This window comes from Nicotiana tabacum, chromosome 16 (genome assembly GCF_000715075.1).
Source record: "Nicotiana tabacum cultivar K326 chromosome 16, ASM71507v2, whole genome shotgun sequence".
Classification (NCBI taxonomy): domain Eukaryota; kingdom Viridiplantae; phylum Streptophyta; class Magnoliopsida; order Solanales; family Solanaceae; genus Nicotiana; species Nicotiana tabacum.
Window position 1 is genome coordinate 23,011,911 of NC_134095.1, and position 13,726 is coordinate 23,025,636.

General features: G+C 35.7%; 1 protein-coding gene across 1 annotated transcript; it reads left to right on the forward strand.

Moving 5' to 3' along the window:
- The first annotated feature begins 350 nt into the window (after positions 1 to 350).
- On the forward strand, positions 351 to 3,901 carry LOC142170653 (uncharacterized). Its single transcript, XM_075232641.1, has 2 exons — positions 351 to 1,101; positions 2,577 to 3,901. Exon 2 carries the CDS (start codon positions 2,745 to 2,747, stop codon positions 3,450 to 3,452), a length of 708 nt encoding a protein of 235 aa, XP_075088742.1. The 5' UTR covers positions 351 to 1,101; positions 2,577 to 2,744; the 3' UTR covers positions 3,453 to 3,901.
- The last annotated feature ends 9,825 nt before the right edge of the window (positions 3,902 to 13,726 follow it).

Sequence of the window (13,726 nt, forward strand, 5' to 3'; positions counted from 1 at the left end):
TTACGTATGCCAACTAAAAATTCTAGTAAAATTATATAAAGAAATATATATTTTTTAAAAAGTTTCTAGTTAAATTAGATTATATTTTGTATATACTATCATAAATAAGAGTTTTATTAGTTATTTTCTTATGTGGAGAATTGTGATATCATTTAGATATAGTAAAAATAGGAGATTCGAAGTAAATTATTTTCCTTTGTGATACATAAAGAACAATTACATGTTACCAAGTGAAGCTAGCATTTCCAAGTCTTTGTCATGTTTCTCCTAACTTCTTCTTTGTCATACTTTTCTACTCCTTTTTTTTTAATCATGACGTAGACATGAAAAAAAAAACCAAGATATATAACTGAAGTCTTTTACTCATCCTTTTGCCATTCTTCATCATCACTTTCTGTTATCAAATATCTTTCTGCACCAAATATTTATGTGTATTTAGTCACTTTTTTTCTTCACGTTTTATTTGCTTCATTCATAGGAAATATTTTCGGTTAGAGAGCATGGAGTACATGAAAAGTCCTTTTATTATAAACCCATAACTGCTCTTTTGTGTCTCTCTATATATACTTCAATTATATCATAACACTTTATTTAATTTTTGTTTATTGCAAGATGAGTAGCTTTAATAACAAGAATTATAAGGTTCATTCCAAAGGGAATGTGCTCTTTTCTTGGGAAACAAGCCCGGGGTCAGTAAAATTACACCAACAAAAAATTGTGCCACCGGTGGATTTTCACCAAAACTTCCACCACCGCCGTGCCTGGTGCCGGAAAAAGCAAAGGGTGCAGCTTTCCACCACCTACAAATTCCTCCTCCGCCGCCGCTGTTGAGAAGTTCATCTAGAAGGGGTTTTAATAAGCAAGATGATCCATTTTTGATAGCCTATAAAGAGTGCACAAAGAGCTCAAGAAAAGGTAACAAGTTTTTAGGTGGTTTTAGTAAGGATGATTTTGGGTTTGGGATGAAGAATAAGAAGAAAAATAAGTCTATTTTCTCATGTAAGAATTCATGTAGTGTAATGGAAGATAATGTTATTAAAGTGTCACAGCTTCCTATTTCAAGATCGTTAAGATCAGAGAAAGGGAGTCCTCTAGTTTGAGGTATGAAATCTAGTTCTTATCCATTATTATAATACCTATATTTTGCTATAGCCTTTTCCCTTTTCCTTTTCCATTTTTTCTTTCAGTGTTTGGCTCTCTTTTGGTGTACAGCTACTTGGATATTATTGACCTTTTTTTGGTTACCGCACTTCATTTGTTACAACATTTTGTTTTTTATTTTTTCTTATGTTGTATACTTCGTGGTATAAAATATTAGCCCTTCCTCTACTCGAAATATGAACTTTGTTCCCAAAAATCTGAAAACCAAAAGGATATTTCGAATATGAAAGTGCTAAAACAGCTAGAATAATATGATCGTTTCTGTTGGATTTTGTTTAATAACAAAAGAAGGGTGAATGGAAAATGGTGGGAAAGAAATGGAGGGAAGTGAAATTTTGAATGAGTTCACTAATGCACTTTGTCCCTTATTGGTAGAAAGAAAGAAAGTCTTGGTGTTTATATAGAGAAGCTCATCTTTTAGCTCTTAAAGAGCTAATAAGAAGGCAAGCCTCGCGTCGTCGTCGCTCGGCTCGACTTCGGATTTGGATTTGTCAAAGATTGATTGATTAATCTTTTTGGACAAAATTCTTTTCAAACATTTAATTAAATTACTTAAAGAAAATTCAATCCGAAATAACCAATGACCCGCGACCTAGTCCGGTCCGGCCCGCTTTTCTTTCCCGGATTAATTTAAATTCGTTTTAAATTTCCCGCAAAAATTTCCAACAGTCACGACTGTTCTGAAAGGTTGCAAACCTCTTCAGAGTGTCACACCTGTTCCAACAGCCATGACTGTTCTGAAAGGTTGCAAACCTCTTCAGAAACATCACCAAGTTGGCTATAAATAAACCTTCAAATCCCAGAATATTTACTTACGAAATTTTCTGAATCTTCTTCTTCTTCTTCTGCACAAAATATTCCAGTGTGTTTTACGACCATTGGGTGGTTCGCCGATCACCAGAGTTTTAGGTACCGATACACTGGTGAGTTAAATCGTTCTATCCTGGGAGGACATATTCCAAAACCTCGGGTACTTGAGGGGAATAATTTCCTTAAGGACGCACTGTGTATTCAGTGGGCTCGATTTGTTCCTACAACGTTTTTTTTCCAGAATTTATTTTGAAGAAGTTTACTGTTTTCGGAATTTAATTTCTACTAACTTTCTGTTTCTGTTTTCAGAAAGATTATTATTTAATATATTTACAGAAATACAGATTTATAACAATCTTAAGGAAATTACTAATTATATTCTGTATTCTGTCGGAATTTTATTGTTCTGATTTGAAGATATAAAAACTTCATCAGAGTATTAAAATTCAGAAAACGATTTGAAGAATATAAAAATTTCATCGTTTTTTTGAAAAAAAAATTAATATATAAAAACTTAAGTTGTTTTTATTACGTACTGTTTATTAATTACAGTATTATTTACTGTTTTGGTTTTGCCATTAATTGATCTCTTCTGTTGTTGACAGTAAGAAATGGCAAATGAGAATGGAATTCCTTCTACGACTGTTGGTGCAACGACGATAGCCTCGTCAAGCCGCACTGCTATTCCTTCGACCGAGAAACCGGGGAAATTTTCTGGAACCAATTTCAAAGGATAGCAGCAAAGGGTATTCTTCTGGCTTACCACTCTTGGTATGCAGAAATTCACTAGTGAAGAGCCTCCAGTTCCTGCTGCGGACATGCCGGATAATGAAAAGTTCATGGTTGTTGAGGCGTGGAAGCAGGCAGATTTTCTTTGCAAAGGTTACATCTTAAGTGCTTTAGAGGATGACTTGTACAATGTGTATAGTGCAATAAATACTTCGAAAGAATTATGGGACGCACTTGAGAAGAAGTACAAGACAGAAGATGCATGCTTGAAGAAGTTCGTGGTTGCTAAGTTTCTAGACTATAAAATGATAGATAGCAAAACCGTGGGAACCCAAGTTCAGGAGCTTCAACTTATTTTTCACGACCTTATTGCTGAAGGTATGGTCGTGAATGAAGCATTTCAAGTAGCTGCTATGATTGAAAAATTGCCTCCTTCGTGGAGGGATTTCAAGAACTATCTGAAGCACAAACGCAAAGAAATGAAGTTGGAAGATCTTGTGATACGTCTAAAGATCGAGGAAGACAACAAAACAGCCGAGAAGAAGTCTCATGGAAATTCAATGATTATGGGAGCTAATATCGTTGAGGAGACTGCTCCAAAAAGTAAGAAGAGGAAGAGGCCTTCTGGAAAAACTAAGGAGCAGAACAAAAAGAAGTTTAAGGGCAACTGCTACAATTGTGGAAAAGTTGGTCACAAAAGCCCTGATTGTCGTCTCCCGAAAAGGATAATAAGAAGGGACAATCCAACATAGTGGAGAAGAATGATGACATTGATGATCTTTGTGCAATGCTTTCGGAATGCAATCTTGTTGGAAATCCGAAGGAGTGGTGGATTGACTCCGGAGCCACTCGACATGTTTGTGCTATCAAAGAAGCATTTGCGACTTACTCTACTGCTGGTCCCGAAGAAGAAATTTCCATGGGAAATAATGCAACAGCCAAGATTGAAGGTTATGGGAAGATATTCCTAAAGATGACTTCCGGTAAGGTGTTAACGCTCAACAACGTTCTTCATGTTCCTACTATTAGGAAGAATTTAGTTTCTACTTCTTTACTTGTAAAGAATGGATTCAAATGTGTATTTGTTTATGATAAAGTTGTTGTAAGCAAGAACGAAATGTATGTTGGAAAAGGCTACCTCACGGAGGGCCTTTTCAAACTCAATGTAATGGTTGTTGACAATATGAATAAAATTTCAGCTTCTTCTTATTTATTGGAGTCAAATGATTTATGGCATATTCGTTTAGGACATGTCAATTATAAAACCTTGCGGAAGTTAATTAATTTAGAAGTATTGCCTAAATTCGAGTGTAATAAATCGAAATGTCAAATATGTGTTGAATATAAGTTTGTAAAACATCCATATAAGTCTGTTGAAAGGAATTCAAATTCTTTAGACTTAATTCATACTGACATTTGCGATATGAAGTCGACACCATCTCGAGGTGGAAAAAAGTATTTTATTACTTTTATTGATGATTGCACTAGATATTGTTATATTTATTTGCTTAATAGTAAGGATGAAGCAATTGAAGCATTTAAGCAATACAAGAATGAGGTAGAAAATCAATTGAATAAAAATATCAAAATGATTAGAAGTGATAGAGGTGGAGAATATGAATCTCCGTTTGCAGAAATATGTTCGGAATATGGAATTATCCATCAAACAACTGCACCTTACACACCTCAATCCAATGGAATTGCGGAAAGGAAAAATCGGACTTTAAAAGAAATGATGAATTCTTTATTAATAAGTTTCGGATTACCGCAGAGTTTGTGGGGGGAAGCTATCCTTACAGCTAACCGGATACTCAACAGAGTACCCCACAGCAAAACGCAATCTATTCCATATGAAAATGGAAAGGAAGAAAACCCAACTTGAAATATTTCAAAGTGTGGGGGTGTCTAGCAAAGGTACAGGTTCCTTTACTTAAAAGGGTTAAAATTGGACCAAAAACAGTAGATTGCGTTTTTATTGGATATGCTACAAACAGTAAAGCATGTCGGTTTTTGGTTCATAAATCCGATAATCACGAGATTTATGTTAATAAGGTAATGGAATCAGATAATGCTGAATTCTTTGAAAGCATCTATCCGTATAAAACTGAAAGCGAGTCGTTAAGTGAAAGACCTAAACGACCTCGGGAAGAACCAAAGGAAAATACTCCAAGTATAGAAGATCCAAGGCGTAGCAAACCTCAAAGAACATCTACTTCCTTTGGACCAGATTTTGTGACATTCTTGCTTGAAAATGAGCCTCAAACTTTTAAAGCAGCTATGTCGTCTTCTGATTCAGCATTTTGGAAAGAGGCAGTCAATAGTGAGATTCAATCAATTTTGGATAATCATACATAGGAATTGGTTGATCTTCCTCCTGAAAATAAGCCTTTAGGTTCGAAATGGATCTTTAAACGAAAAATTAAAGCTGATGGCACTATTGACAAATATAAGGCAAGACTTGTTGTCAAAGGTTATAGACAAAAGGAAAGCCTTGATTACTTTGACACTTACTTGCCAGTAACAAGGATAACATCTATTAGGGTGTTAGTGGCACTAGCAGCCGTGTATGGTCTTGAAATCCATCAAATGGATGTTAAAACAGCTTTCTTAAATGGAGAATTGGAGGAAGAGATTTACATGGAACAACCTGAGGGTTTTGTGGTTCCTGGTAAAGAAAAGAAAGCTTGCAAACTTGTTAAGTCGCTTTATGGACTTAAACAAGCACCCAAACAATGCCATACAAAATTTGACCAAACAATGTTGGCAAATGGATTTAAAATCAACGAGTGTGACAAATGTGTTTACATTAAAAACACTCCAGGTCATGAAGTCATTGTTTGTTTATATGTTGATGACATGTTGATAATGAGCAAAAATATGACAGATATAAATGCTACAAAACGCATGTTGTCTAGCAAATTCGACATGAAAGACTTAGGAGTTGCTGATGTGATCTTAGGAATCAGAATTCGCAAGACTCCACAAGGTCTAGCATTATCACAGTCTCACTACATTGAAAAGGTACTTGACAAGTTCAAGTATTTGGATTTTAATATTGCCAAGACTCCAATTGACGTGAGTTATGCACTTCAAAAGAATGAAGGTGAAAGTGACTCACAACTGGACTATGCAAGAGTATTGGGAAGTTTGATATATATCATGAATTGTACGCGACCAGATATAGCATGTGCTATTAGCAAACTGAGTCGTTTTACAAGCAATCCCAATCAAATATATTGGATGACAATGAAACGCGTTTTGGGATATCTGAAACATACCCAAAATTATGCTTTGCATTACAACAAATATCCTTCCGTGATCGAGGGATATAGTGATGCAAATTGGATTATCGGATCATCTGAAGTTAAATCCACGAGTGGATATGTTTTCACAATTGGGGGTGGAGCAGTGTCTTGGAAATCATCCAAACAATCGTGCATCGCCTGTTCTACAATGGAATCTGAATTCATAGCTTTAGATAAAGCCGGTGAAGAAGCTGAATGGCTCCGAAATTTTTTGGAAGATATTCCATTTTGGCCCAAACCTTTGGCACCTATTTGTATACATTGTGATAGTCAAGCGGAAATATGTAGGGCAGTGAGCGTTATGTATAATGGAAAATCTCATCATATTCGACGGAGACACAATACCGTAAGACAACTACTCTCTAGTGGTGTTATCACAATTGACTACGTAAAGTCAAGAGATAATGTGTCGGATCTACTTACAAAAGGCCTATCTAGAGAGGTAGTTGAAAGATCATCAAAGGGAATGAGGTTAAAGGCCTAGGACTAGTCATCATGGCGGTAACTCTACCTAGTAGACTGGAGATCCCAAGAGCTAGGTTCAAAGAGCTCAAACAAAGTTATGAATGACGGTTCAACATTGTTAACTAACTCAACCCATTCTCGTGATGAAGACAATGTTCAAAAACGAGGTAAAGCATTAAGGCTTTTTGACGAGTCAATAAAGCTTAAAGCTTTTAATGATTTGCTAAGTCTGGCAGGATATGACCAGATAGTGTGTCTTTAGGATTACACATTTAGGAATCACCTATGTGAGTGTGAAGTGTATGCCGCTTCAAGGAGAATGAAAGTAAAGGCCCATTCTCTAAGCACTCATGAAACCAGGCGGTGTTCATGGCTGAAATGAACACAACCGTGAGAACCATAGATGGTTAAGGATTGATTGTGTGACTTATGTTGTCTAGGTATACAACAAAGCTCGACGGTTCAAAGATATCAAATCTACCGATTGACCGAGTATATCCGATATAAGTTCACTACGGAAAGTTCAAAGGGAAACCTACTTATCCAGAGGCAATCAATTCTTGCTTGTAAAACACACACACGTCCGTGCATTCCTTTAAGTTTATAGCCATTCCCCATTCATGTGGGGGATTGTTGGATTTTGTTTAATAACAAAAGAAGGGTGAATGGAAAATGGTGGGAAAGAAATAGAGGGAAGTGAAATTTTGAATGAGTTCACTAATGCACTTTGTCCCTCATTGGTAGAAAGAAAGAAAGTCTTGGTGTTTATATAGAGAAGCTCATCTTTTAGCTCTTAAAGAGCTAATAAGAAGGCAAGCCTTGCGTCGTCGTCGTCGCTCGCTCGGTTCGGCTTCGGCTTCGGATTTGGATTTGGATTTGTCAACGATTGATTGATTAATCTTTTTGGACAAAATTCTTTTCAAATCTTTAATTAAATTAATTAAAGAAAATTCAATCCAAAATAACCAATGACCCGCGACCTAGTCCGGTCCGGCCCGCTTTTCTTTCCCGGATTAATTTAAATCCGTTTTAAATTTCCCGCAAAAATTTCCAACAGTCATGACTGTTCTGAAAGGTTGCAAACCTCTTCAGATTGTCACACCTGTTCCAACAGCCATGACTGTTCTGAAAGGTTGCAAACCTCTTCAGAGTGTCACACCTGTTCCAACAGCCATGACTCTTCTGAAAGGTTGCAAACCTCTTCAGAAACATCACCAACTTGGCTATAAATAGACCTTCAAATCCCAGAATATTTACTTACGAAATTTTCTGAATCTTCTTCTTCTTCTGCACAAAATATTCCAGTGTGTTTTACGACCATTGAGTGGTTCGCCGATCACCAGAGTTTTAGGTACCGATACACCGGTGAGTTAAATCGTTCTATCCTGGGAGGATATATTCCAAAACCTCAGGTACTTGAGGGGAATAATTTCCTTAAGGACACACTGTGTATTCAGTGGGCTCGATTTGTTCCTACAACATTTTTTTTTTCAGATTTTTTTTTGAAGAAGTTTACTGTTTTCAGAATTTAATTTCTACTAACTTTCTGTTTCTGTTATCGGAAAGATTATTATTTAATATATTTACAGAAATACAGATTTATAACATGTACATGACACAGTATGTATGCTCGATTAACGAGTCTCTATTTCCTTTTGATTGTATATATAACGATGTTAAAAAAATTATAGTATGTAACTTAATCAATTATATCGTAACTCTTTTTTAAGTTAGCATATCAAGTTTGGGACGAAGAGTTACCCATTACTTATAAAATATTGTAGGTCAATTTAACCTGATAGTGTGTGTAAATATATATATATATATATATATATAATCAATGCATAAAACTTAAACTATTTATTCCTCTTATTCTTTTCGTTGACGCGACAAAGCAATAAGCTTATTACTCATTAATATGCGACATTTAAGGGAAAAAAGGATTGGAAAATTTTTAATTTGTCACTTGAGTTGTATCATTAATGTTAGTGACTTTGGCACTTAAATATCTTTTTCTCGTCAGTTCAGTTGCAATATATACGATCTTTTACATTCTACTTCCTAATACATACAAAAATTGTTTGTCAGCAGCTACAGAGCTCTGAAGTAGAGATCCTGTTTGTTTTACAGATGATCAATAAAACTGCCCATCTTGACGTCAAATACTAACAAACATGCAAAACTCCAAAGATTGTATGAACTCAACTCAACCCAGGACTTGGCACAAAATACTCGAGTTGCAATTAACTTACATGCACTTGCAAATTAGAAGTGCTTTTTTCCAGCTAAACTCGTTGGTTTAAATTTCATCCTCAACATAATCTTTTTCTTCTTTCCTTTTTTGATACTCGAAGTCCTTCCCGCTATATATAAAAGAGCGCGCAGGTTAAAAATAAAAATGTAGGGCCAAATGCTAAAACTCAAAGTAAAATATCAGAGAGGAAATACCCTGTTGCAGTCAATATGGAAAATCAAGAGTCATGCTTCAATACACAAAATTAAGGTTGTCAAATTGGCGGGTCTGTCAAATTGCCGGGTTTGAGCTGCGTCCAAAAGTTACTTGGGCTGAGATGTGTTAGGTCATGATGGACTAAAGTTTGGGTCATAGCATAATTCGCCCAACTCTAATTAAGCTTTAATTAATGTGTGTTGTTTTCTTATGAATTGTTTATTTATCAAATAAAACTTTTTTTTTCCTTTTGTTATGGTCATATATAACATATCAAACAAAACAAGATTACTTTAAAGATATTTTAACAAAGTTACTCATGGATCAATTAGCTAAAAGCTAAAATGGATTGGGTCAAGATGAGCTGAGTTCAACGAGTGGGCGGATCAATTACCGGCTCAACCTTGGGCAGGTAGGACGAGTTAAATGGGTTTGAGCTCAGATTGCCACCCTTACACCGAACAAAAATGCTTTCTCTGCAAATAATTTTTTTGGAAAAGGGCCAAATATACCCCTGCACTATTAGAAAAGATTTAAATGTACACTTCGTTCTACTTTGAGTCTACATATACCCTTGTCGTTATACTATTGGTTCAAATATACCCCTTTCCCGTTAAGTTTGTCCAAAGTGAACATCCAATCCTACATGTCACTGACGTTTGATGAGGTATATGCCACATGGCTTGCCACCTCGGCCCCTAACCCATTTTACCTCTCACTTATATTTTTTTTCTCCACCATTACCGCTACCATGAAAAATATTGTATGTCAAATTTTAGTCTTTTATATATGGATTACTGAGGTGACATGCCATGTGGCATCCACCTCATCAAATATCAGTGTCACGAAGGATTAGATGTCTACCTTGGACAAACTTAACAAAAGAAATGTATATTTGAACCAATAGTATTACGACAGAGATATATTTTGACCAAAAGTATAACGAATGGAATATTTAAACTTTTTATCATAGTACATGAGTATATTTGGTCTTTTTCTATAAAATTTTATATGAATGGAGGATATAAATCCACTTGCACTAGAATTAGAAACAAACAGAGCCAACAATATAAATAGACCTGAGAGAAGGGGGAAAATGACAGATATATATATATATATATTAAACCAGATTACAAAAAGTAACACATAATAACTGGAATTTTGTTCTGAATTAAGCTAGGGCTAAAGATTTTATGCTTGTCAATATTGGACAGTATGCAATTAATCATGTGTCAACCAAAAAATTACTAAGTATTATTTTAAGAACTTGTAGAACCAAGAGACTCCAGATCAAATATTGTAATTATTAGTGATGTTAGCTGCTGTTGTTAGTACTTAGCTGAGAATATTAGAGTTAGTTATACAGCTAAGAGTTAGTTACATTGTAAAAGCTTCCGGAAGTTAGTTGAAGTCACAAAGTTAGTTAGAAAGTTTGTTACAATTAGTTGGAGTATTGAGCTGAGATTCAATATATAGAGTGTAAAATGGACATTGGATTCATTCGTGAAAATATCATTCTACTCTTACTCTTAAACTCTTCTCAAGCTAAATTCTCAGCACTAGCCTGACTTTAGTTCATTGTTCTTCGAAATTCTTGCATTTTCTAGATCAATTTTTTCTTTGATTGTACTGTGTGCATCAATTGGTATCAAAGCTACATGATTCTCGAAATTCATATCATGACTAAAAACAGTGAAATTGTGACTAGAAATAGAAGCCAGGAGCAACAATCAGAAGATATGGGAGAAAAACTTGTACATATTCAGCTACAGTTACAGAAGCTCATAGAGGGAATACCGAACATGAATGAGTGCAATTTAATGGCAGATAAAGAGATTGGGGAGATGCGGTCAACCATTAACAATCTCAACAGAAAAGGCAATGGAATTGAAGCTCGAAGAATTGAATCTTCATCAGAAGACATAGATGGTTATGTAGAGGTCGTACCTGAAAGAAGGATGAGAGACAATCAAGGAAATCAAACAGCTGCTACTGGCAATTTCTTCACTAGATACTCGAGGCTAGAATTTTCTAAATTCTCTGGCCATGATTTAAAAATTTGGTTATATAAGGTGGATCAATTTTTTGCTATAGATGAAGTTCCATTTGATCAGAGTCTCAAAGTCAGTTCAATCCATTTGGAAGGAGAGGCTATTGCTTGGCATAGGTAATATATCAAAGCTAGAAAGTCAGTGATCAATTCTACTTGGACTGGGTATGTAATAAATTTAAATGAGAGCTTTGGAGAAAAATTTAAAGATCACATGGAATCTCTTAAGAATTTGGTGCAAACTGGCAGTGTGAAAGAATATCAAGCTGAGTTTGATAGGTTATTGACTGGAGTGAACTTCTTCAATAAGAATACAATAGTTGTTTCTCAGGAGGTTTGAAACCTGAGCTTAATAAATCAATAAAGGTCCAAGCCCCAAGAACACCAATGCAGGCCTACAAGATTGCAAGATTGCATGAGGAACTGTTTGAAGCTCAAGCAAAGACTTGGGGTCTAAAACCTGTGAGCAAGTCAGCTCAGGGTGGGTTGCTACCTACTCCAAATCACTATAAACCACAAAATTTTCAAAAACCTGCTATTCCTCAACCTGCATTCAAGAAGCCAATTGAATCACAATAGAGTAGACCTAATAGAATCCTAGGGAGAAGGTTAACTGCAGCAGAAATGGATGAAAAGAGGGCTAAAGGTCTTTTTTTTTTTCTGTGATGAGAAGTATGTTCCAGGACATAAATATAACTCAAAATAGGCATATCTATATGATGGTGATGTTGATGAAGAGATAGTTGTGAATGAGGCAGGAGAAGATCCTCTACAGAAAATTATGGAGGCAACAGATGAACTAATGACTATATCACCGCAAACCTTTACTGGTGTAGCATTCTATCAGACCATCAGAGTTACTGGGTACCATGAGAAGAGACTTTTGCAAGTTCTTTTTGACACTGGGAGCAAACACAACTTTATTGATCAAGACATAGTTAAGAAGTTAGGGTGTTAAGTAAGCATCATTATGGCTCAGTCAGTAAGTGTAACTGATGGAAGGAAGGTGCAGATAAGCTCAGTATGCAGAAATCTTCAATGGCTCTTACAAGGTACCACTTTCAGTTCTGATTTCCTGCTATTATCCTTGGATTTTAAGAGTACAATGGCTAAATACCTTGGGTAGAATCCTATTTGACTTCAGAAATAGGACCATCGAGTTCATGTATCAAGGTAAAAAGCGTGTATTAAAAGGGGCAACTAATCAACTAAAGTCAACTAAAGCTAAGAATGTTAATAAAACTGAAGAAAGAAGTACTCAATTCTTTATGCTAACTGTAACAACTGATGAAGAGGAAGGTACTTCTTGCCATAATATTCAGGTTGCACAAGGAGAAGTAATTGCCTCTGAACTATCTGAGTTGATTGAGCAGTATTCCAACATCTTTGTTGTGCCTAGTACTTTTCCACCTCACAGAGGTGATTTCATAGAATACCCTTGGTTGAAGGGTCCGATCCAGTCAACAAAAGACCCTATAGGTATCCTGGGGTTAAGAAGGATATCATAGAGAAGTTCGTATAAGAGATGTTAGATCAAGGAGTCGTACAACATAGTACAAGTCCATATGCATCTCCAGTTGTGTTGGTTGGGAAAAAAGATGGGAGTTGGAGGTTATGTATTGATTACAGGGAATAGAATCAACTGAATATTAAAGATGAGTTTCCTATACCCATTATAGAAGACTTGTTGGATGAACTGAGAGGAATTGTGGTGCTTTCTAAGATTGATCTTAGAGCAGGATATCATCAGTTAAAAATGGCTGAAGGCGATTCTCATAAAATAACTTTTAAAACTCATGAGGGTCATTATGAATTTCTGGTTATGCCATTTGGCCTAACTAATGCTCCATCTTCCTTTCAAAATCTCATGAATTCAGTTTTTAAACCATTGCTCAGGAGGACAATATTGATTTTCTTTGATGCTATTCTAAAATATAGCAAGTGTATGTCTGACCATATTGCACATGTGAAAGCTGTCTTTGAACTAATGTACAAATTTCAATTGTATGCTAAGATGTCTAAGTGTGCATTTGGAGTTTTTAAGGTGGAGTATCTAAGCCATTTTATCAGTCAAGAGCCTAAGAAAATTACACCAGTAGAACAGTGGCCTATTCCTACTAATGTCAAACAGTTGAGAGGCTTTCTAGGTCTGGTTGGTTATTATAGGAGGTTTATACAAGGCTATGGAGCCATTTTCAGGCCATTGCATGACCTACTCAAGAAGGATGGTTATACATGTGTTGGCAATGCTTGACTTCTCAAAGCCTTTCTTGGTGGAGACTGATGCAAGAGGTAAAGGCATAGGAGCTATACTCATGCAACAAGGGCATCCCATAGCCTACATCAGCAAATCATTGACACCTAGACACCAGACAATGTCTGTTTACGATAGGGAATTATTAGCTCTTATATTTACTACCACTAAATGGTCACATTATCTCTGGGGAAGATAATTTATAGTCAAGACTAATCAGAAAGCTTTAAAACACTTATTGGAGCAACATATCCAAACTGACTTTCAAATAGATGGCATTTCAAAATTGATAGCTTTTGATTTCTCGATTGAATGCAAGAAGGGGGCTGAAAATAAACTGTTGATGCCTTATCAAGGAAGCCAAATTCTGAATTATTAGCCATCTCTTTATTATCTCCTAATGATTCACTATATGATCAGATCCAGGCAACTTGGACTTCTGATGATCATCTATAGGAGTTAATTGCTAAGTTACAGAACCAACCTTATAAATCATTCACCTG

Excerpts from the sequence above, each read along its gene's own strand:
- LOC142170653 (XM_075232641.1), top strand. The coding sequence starts at position 2,745 with ATGCAGAAATTCACTAGTGAAGAGCCTCCAGTTCCTGCTGCGGACATG.